The sequence below is a fragment of the Hordeum vulgare genome, chromosome 3H (genome assembly GCF_904849725.1).
Source record: "Hordeum vulgare subsp. vulgare chromosome 3H, MorexV3_pseudomolecules_assembly, whole genome shotgun sequence".
In the NCBI taxonomy this organism is placed as follows: Eukaryota; Viridiplantae; Streptophyta; class Magnoliopsida; order Poales; family Poaceae; genus Hordeum; species Hordeum vulgare.
Genome location: NC_058520.1, coordinates 620402993 through 620411488, shown reverse-complemented (window position 1 = coordinate 620411488; position 8496 = coordinate 620402993). Strand labels below are relative to the sequence as shown.

The 8496-nt window shown below is 40.0% G+C and overlaps 1 protein-coding gene and 1 pseudogene across 1 annotated transcript; one reads left to right on the top strand and one right to left on the bottom strand.

Moving 5' to 3' along the window:
* Positions 1–324: 324 nt before the first annotated feature.
* Positions 325–1692, top strand: LOC123445754 (23 kDa jasmonate-induced protein-like). The gene is made up of 3 exons (XM_045122787.1): positions 325–494; positions 626–902; positions 1246–1692. The coding sequence occupies exons 1-3, from the start codon at positions 325–327 to the stop codon at positions 1429–1431; spliced, it is 633 nt and encodes a 210-aa protein (XP_044978722.1). The 3' UTR covers positions 1432–1692.
* A 4294-nt stretch (positions 1693–5986) lies between these two features.
* On the bottom strand, positions 5987–7928 carry LOC123445751 (annotated as a pseudogene).
* Positions 7929–8496: the final 568 nt, after the last annotated feature.

Below are 8496 nucleotides of genomic sequence, written 5' to 3'. Positions count from 1 at the left end.
ATGTGCCATACCACACGACTTGGACGCGAGGAAGTAGTCTTGTCGCAAGCAAATTGTTTGCTCTATGACTTTGAAGCGTGTATTGATCTCGAGCGTCTATCGAGTACTATACACAACTTGCAAGGATTCCTCACGGTGTGCTATCTATCTAGCCGTGGCCCAGGCTACCGGCCACAACCAGAGGTTTTTTCTTTAATGAAACGGTGGAAGGAGGGATCTTTGCATTGCATTGCCAACGCGTGTATAAATACTGGCAGGACTAGATGTACAAAATCATTCATTCATTCTCTCACAGCAATCGATCCATCTAAACTAGCAAAGCAAATGGCCTCAGGAGTGTTTGGTACCCCCATTTCGGAGAAGACGGTGATAGCCACTGGTGAGTATAAGGAACCCATTACTCAAAAGGATGTTGCAGACTATGCCATGAAGATGATCAACGCCGGTGGTAAGGATATTAACGCACTAACCTTCGTCGACAATCTCAAAGAGCGGTTCGTTTCTTTCGTTGTTTCCTTCATTGTACGTCGTATATTTCTGCTTTTAGCATGTTGTGATACAAACAAATTTCTTTTAGAGAGAGCTTAATTAATCTGATCCATATTTTGGCGACACTGCTATATAGGTACGGTAACGGAATAGCTGTAAAATGCCTCATCTACAATGCCACTGGTGCCACTTTGAGCTTGGCTAAGTACAACGATTGGCACGGCCATATCTATGATACACCCTACCCATCAGATATTCAGAATGGGCAATGGGGTGCATTCCTCCACGTCCACCCAAGTGGTGCTGCGGTTGGTTCAGCTGGTGCCGTTGTGTATCGTACCAAGATCCCCTCCAGCAGCAGGTCCTGCGATTGGTTGTTCTCCTGGACCGCCCCCTACATTGGTGACAACGGGGTAAATACTGTGCATTATCTCAAAAATGATGTATCTTACCTTTTTCTCTTTGCTCATGCTCCAAACTAATTTTTAGTAAATTTATATGTAATCCAAATTAAATTAACGGTGCAATTCACCTCGCAAGTGATGCATTTATAAACCTGCAAACTATGATTTTTTTAATTAAGATGATAGAAGATCTTACTTACTACAGTTTTTCAACTATGATTCTGCAAAAATAAATAAATAAATAATCTAAACTAAATTCAATTGAATTTACTTACTACAGTTTTTCAACTGAAAAAACATTATGTATATGTCAAACTTTACTAGTGCATATTCTAATACTTTATGTATGTAGGTGTACACCGAAATCCGTGAGGAAGGACACTACCCAAGTGTGGGAAGCTGGGGTTATATCTATGGTGTGAAGCTTGCAAATTCAAATCTCAACTCTACTGATGAAAACTATGGATATGTTTCCAAGACTAATATCGGTGAAGGCTCTACCATGAACGCCCGTGGAGTTTTCCAGTATCCCTACTAGATCTCGTTATCAACATCAAAGGCTTGTGTGGCGAAGACGTTGCGGTGTATTTCCTAAGATCCGGTGTTCAAACTATGGATATGTTTCGTCTACTATCTTTGTGGTGCATTTCCTTAGATCGGGTGCTTATGAATAATCAAGGAAGAAGACAATAAATGAGATATCATGTGTAATTTTATATTATTTACAAGTCGTTTGTGCCAAGCTATCCCTCTTTTGTACCCACTACTGTTATCCCTAATAAATATCAAATTTATGATACTCACCCGTCTCGGTTTATAAGTCATCTTACGAAAACCAAATAATACCAAAAAATTTAGGCACGGTACATTAACTTTCACCTCATTTCTGTTTTTTTACATGAATAAACGAATTAACCAATAAGAGACGTGGGGCGTGTATGTTTTTAATGACTTGAGACTAACTGATATGACATGGAGTGGTCAATTTATACTATGGGCATTATATTAGCAAATTAACTTTAATTTCTCTCGTTTTCCTCTTTGTCTTGGTCGCGGTGCACAACCTAAGATTACCTATACACCGAGACGGAGGTTGTACTCTTCCGAGTGTCTTTTTTTAAAAAGGAAATTAAATAAAAACTAAAGTTAGGAACCAACCATTTTCTAATGGAGTACATATAGATGGGTGATGAATTTACCCCCACAAGTTTATACCACGTTGAAGTTCTAATATACTGTTTTGATAAAAAAATACTTTAATATAGCTATATCTAAATCTATTTATACTTATTGTGAAGGCTTTAGACTTCTTACTATGAATAAAGTCATTTGAAAGTATATTGTTCTTTAATTTCTTGACATAAAAAGAATTTTTGATAATTATAATTGTGTAACGGTATGTAAATTATGGATAACCATAACACCAATAATACTATCCAAAATATTTAATTGAACTAATGCTTCATCCTATGTGTTATAGTTGTGTTGAATATTGTGTTCAAGGTATGTTATAGTTGGACTCTGAGTTGTATTCTGTTTAGATAGGATATGCCCTTGACCTCTGATATATAGTGGAGGCAGACAAACGAAATAACCTATTCTAATATAATAGCACATGAACGCAGGGGAGACGGCGGCATGTGTCGGTGCCCAGGGCGGTCTGGGTATGGTATTGTGACGGTGTCACTGGGAGGAGCGTATGTAACCAAGCTCCGGGGACGTAGTCATATCGTTGAACCTCATTAACAAATTTCGATGGCGTGCTCATTTGACTGCTTGGTCCTCGGATGAACGACTATACATCTCTTGTTTATTCTATCAAGTGGTATCAATGCTAGGTTATCTGGGGTTGATGGTTGATCTAGAGGAAAAGGATGAAAGAAATCGTAAAGAAGATCAGTTGGATTTAAGCTACACTTCACCGATTTCGAGCGTTAAAACTGGAAGAGATCAAAGTTGACAGGAGTCATTGAAATCAACGCGAACTTCGGAGCGTGTCAGCAGTGGCAGATCATATGCATACAACGGCGGCGATGCTAGCTAGGGCATGCAGGCCTTGTTGGCACTATTCGCTCGACGTACGATGCATTCATGAATTACAAGATACAGGAGGAGATTTCCATGATATATATCATCAATATGCATTTGTTGTCCAACGCAAACTTCTCAAATATGCACATCTTCAGGGGGAGTATCTCTGTATCCTGCAATCAAATTCCTCAAACTGTGTACTTACATTTCATATTATTAGCCCCGTTGAAAACTTAACCTAGTTGTCATCAACCACCAAAAAGGGGGAGATTGTAAGTGCATCTACTGCCCCTTAGTGATTTGGGTGGTTTGAAGATTTATAGGTTAAGAGACTGATAAGTTTGTAAATGTACACAGGCTCTATATATGTATTTGAGTAGTTTGAGTTATTCGATGAATATCGACCCCTAAAAATGTATTTCTTCGAGTGAAGCGTTTGGTCATTCCTTGAAGACTTTGATCGCGAAGAAATTGATATTCCTCTTAATGATATTAAAGATGAGAAATTCGGTGTGTACCGAAGAAAATACTCTGAAGACTTTGAAGCGTGAATATTTACTCTTTCTGTTTCATTTTCTTTATTCTCGAGTTATAGGAACACCGTACTGCTAAAGGGGGTCAAGGTAAAACTACCGAAAGAATTTCCTCATGATGCTCAACCCAAACCAACACCTATTAAATCCTCAGAGTGAGGTACATGAGATACACGAGGACTTTCACAATTGAAAGTTCCGACCGTTGCCGCGCCACGCGCCACCTGTCCCAAATCTTATCCACGCAACGTTCATATCATTATGGGCGTTTATGTCAAATCATGTCGGGATGCTCCCAAGATATAAATAGCCGCCCCCACAACCACTAGCTGGTTGGCTGCTCTGAGAGAAACTGACACTAGTCATTTAGAGCAACCCAAATTCCTCAAAGCCTTTGAGCGAAAATCATCAAGTAAGGAAATATCTCAAACACTCAAACCCAAACCAAAACCCAAGTTATTGAGCATCTCCGAAGAAGTTATTCCTGTGTGGAACCGATGCTTGTAACCTTCGAGGACTGTGCATCCACCAGATGGTTAGGCGTCATCGTCTAGAGCATCCATCAGTCAATTGTGGATTGTCGGGTCACCTAGTTTGTGAGGGTTTGGAAGTATGCCCTGAAGACTTACCATGAGTGTTGGGCGAGGACTGTGTGTCCTTAGCTCAAGGAGAATACGGTAGGAACCGTGTGTCCCGGAACTGTGTGTCCCGTGAATGTGTGTCCCAGGACTGTGAAGATGGAGATCGTCACCAAGATGTACGTGTGCTGAACGCGGAGGTGCCGTTCGTTCGGCACTAGATCGGGATGGATCGTGATGGGATCGCAGGACTGATCGTGTTGAGATCGTGGGACGGGCTGCGATTTGGATCGTGAAGATGTTTCACTACATCAACCGCGTTATATACGCTTCCGCTTAGCGATCTACAAGGGTATGTAGATTCACTCTCCCCTCTCGTAGATGATCATCATCATGGATAGGTATTGCATGTGCATAGGAAAATTTTGTTTTCCATACGACATTCTGCAACAGTATAAAATTTAAAACACACGCATTCTCTAACAGAAAACAAATGGTTAATCGAAGGGTTGGACCCATCACTGCGCAGTTGGCAAAGCCAACAAGTTCTGGCCTAGCAAAGTATTCTCTCTTCCCTGGTCGATGTAAACTCTGAAGACAAGAAAGAACCATGCGCTATGTGGCTGAGAGCGACTTCCCGCCACCATAATCAACCCGATGCTCAACCTGGCCTCCATGGTATCACACGCACATTGTGAACTTCCCTGGTCGATGTAAACTCTGATTTGGTAGGGCACAACAGCAGATTGAGGTGCACATCGTGCGCACGGCCTCTAGCTCATTTGGTAGGGCGCAAGGCTAATTAGCCTTGATGGAGAATTTTGTTTGTATAAAGGGAACTTTTATTAACTTAAAATGTAGCATGAAGTGAATACAATTCATGATGACCAAGACGCGGCCTCTACATAGCTTGATGGACATAGCCAAACACACACAGTCTAAAACAAGACAAAAAGATTAAAAAACGGACATGTCGGCACTAGTAGAGTCAAATAGGACCGTCACTATGCCTATTGATGAACCAATATGGAGGTTATGATGACATTCATGTTGGGAAAAACCTCCATAGCCATCCACTCCGATTGCGTACACACCACCTTGAATAGCGGTTGGTACTCCGTGCGGTGAAATATAGACCACGTACGTATGAAGGGAGTCCATACAATAAAAAATAACCTGCAAAGGAGAAGATTTTTCGTAATTCAAAACCACATCATTTCTACATAACCAAAACAACCATAATAAGGCATTAGCTCACACCCTTAATAGCAGTTTGAACCTATAAGGAATGCCGTCCAACCAGTGATAAAAAATATTGACAACACACGTGGGTGGTTATAGATTAGACGATATTTGGATGATTGACCATGTAGAATGCGGAAACATGCATTTGAAAAAGTGGTGTCTGATTGTCCCGTCATGAGTACAAAAACCACACGTCTTGCTTTGTTGCCAATTGCGACCGGCGAGGGTATGTTTGGCGAGCATCACTCCTTTCTGAAGATACCATATGGTACAGAGAGTAGAATTTTTGACTTCCATATTTTCTCGTTATTATCTATGGATACCTTCGAATGTGTGAGCACATGATACCGAGAGACGACTCTGATGGATCCAGATTTTGTGAGGTTCCAATGAAATACATCTCATTCTTATGTCAGGTTAATCGTATCCAATCGGGACAACCTTGATGGAGAATGCCATCCGTTTGTTCCTGGCTTCTGGTTTTTCACATGCACTTGCAGGATCTTGTAATGAAGATGCTTCATCTACGAAACTCAAGCATAAATATGTGTTTAACTCTCATCTTTCTCTATAAGAAGAACCCAAAGTCGATAAAAAAACAAGATCATTGAATCACCATGTCTTTTATTCATCACGGAATAAAACAGCTTCCTCACGGGGGTATTATTTTATTTTAGGAGTGCACAATATGCAGGCACTTTAGTACTTAGACAAAGACATAAGTATATATCCCTTTATCATAGATAGTTCACAGGTCGGGGTAATTGTGTTTCACCAGACGAGCAAGTGGGAGACCATCGGGCATCGGAGCCACAGGACAAACAGTAAGCCCGTTTGTTATTTTCACCTGGCTCGTTCCACTGCTGAAAATCAAGTCAAGCAGCGCACCTGCAGCGATCCCAATTACCACACCAATTCCGAATCCGACGACTGCTCCGATTACCGTGACAGCTATAGAAGCGATTTCGATGTTAAGTGCTATGAATCCAGCTTCTATAGCAGTTGTTGCTAGATCTCCCACCACAAGGCTAACTACTGCAGTTAATGCATTCACTGAATTCCTAACCGCTGCCTCCATCCTGTCCTCTGCCGTGAATATGTCCCACACCATTACACCTGCTGTAAAAAGCAACACTACAACCCCGACTTTTCCCAAAGCTTCGAATGTGTAAGTCACCACGGGTTTTCCTTGACCGGCTTGTGCAATAATGTTGTCATATACCTGCAAAACAAGCAGTGATATCCTGTATCAATTTCGCACCATACATAGGTTAAAACATGGACTTGAAATCACCAAATGCAACTACTTCAATTCAGTTTAGTTTAGTACATGAAATTGGAGCTCATAAGAATACGCCATATATGTATATTTCTATATATATCTTGACTATTGATTAGTTGAAACATATTTTTTTATGTCCCGATTTCTTTCCTTTTAAAACCTTTTGTTCACACTGCAGTACCACAAATAATCTATTTATAAAAAAATAGAATATTATTTAAATACTGAGACAAAAATTGTACTATGAGAGACCTTAAACATTGTTAATTAAGAAATTAATTTATGATAAACCTGTAAAGGGCAAGGTTTAGAGTATAAGTTAGTTCATACCCGTAGCTTTTGTATATCACCCAAGTTCTTGAAAGCACCCCTAAAACCAAGTTTTCCCATATTACTGCAAGTACAGTGGGACAAGGAGAAAACATATTAGTGCAATTACATGCACTACTGCAGAAGTGTTGTCGTTAAGTCTAAAGATTAAACAAGGATTGTGTTCTCGTAGTGATTCCAAAATTAATTTTCATATTTCAGCAATGTTAAGGAAGTACAACAGAATTTGGAAAAAAAATCAGCAAAGTTCATTATATTACCAACTTGATAAAATAAGTTTGAATAACCGAGTGGCTTAATCCAACAATTTTTGGATAAATTATTATCAATTTTGTTTTGAATTCCATCGTGTGAAATTGTAATTTTAATAATAATAATAATAATAATAATAATAATAATAATAATAATAATAATAATAATAGTAACAATAGAAATAATAATAACAAAAACAATAGCAATAGAAATAACAATAACAACAGCAATAATACTACTAATAATTATAATGATGATGGTGATGATCCTCAAGCAAGATTTTATACTCTCCTTGAGCCATTTTGAGAATTGATTTGGTACAAAATGCTGAAACTTTTTGGCATTATCAAGCGCAGCTTTCTTATACATGCCGGCCTTAAGAGCAAGGCGCCAAGCTTCCTTCTGTAGGGTGGCTGGATTGAGCCAGTTTAGCTGTTTGATGAGGTCTTCACTGTGGGTCTTGAGCTTGTCAAGGTAGGTGAGACGGGTATTGTAACTACGGATTAATTGGAGGGATGTTCCGATGGCCTTGGTACAGTGGTCATACACATCCTTGGCAATAGATTGCTTGGCGGGTCCTCGGTTTGTTTTATCATATCCTGTGCACTATCAAGGACATGGTACACCTTATCACGGGCATCTTTCGCGTCTTTGAGATACTTTTGCTGCTCCGCGTATGACTGGAACTCGAGCTCTAGAAGCTTCTGCACTTCTTGTCGGTGGATCAAATCAGCTAGCTTATATGAAGCTGCCCTGGACTTAAATCAACTGGGTCACGAGACATGATGTACGCGGTACACCTGAAAAAAAATACAACCAAAAAAAGTCAAAGGGAGAGACGGAAGGATACAAGACACTAGGATTCGATTGTATACTGACACGAAATAAAATAATAACTGCGCCGCCTTCATGTAGGGGGCTGAGTTTGCGAATGGGTCTTCTTGTGTTTACACATAACATCTACCGTGTAGCTTGGGTCGACGATGGTATCCGATGAAGTCGAAGTCGCTTGCTCGAAGATTAGAGAGGACGATGACGCATATTGGGGAGAAATGATAACCATGACGCCGGAGTGCTAGGTTGTTGAGGCCCTGTATGTTGACGTATGGGTGAAGTTTTATGTGTGTGCCGCTTAGCTGTTTGTGATGGTTTTCGTTCAGTTTTTCATTAATTAACTAGATAACTCTCTTGAATATTTAAGTAAGGAAGGGAAGGGAAGGGAAGAAGCATTCACCTTGGCCTTATTTAATTAACTAGATAACTACATCGAGTGGTTTATTTCATGTGTCCATTTCAGCGCGCTGCACAAAAATAAAATCACATGCGAACCATCAACAGTCGGATCTGAAACC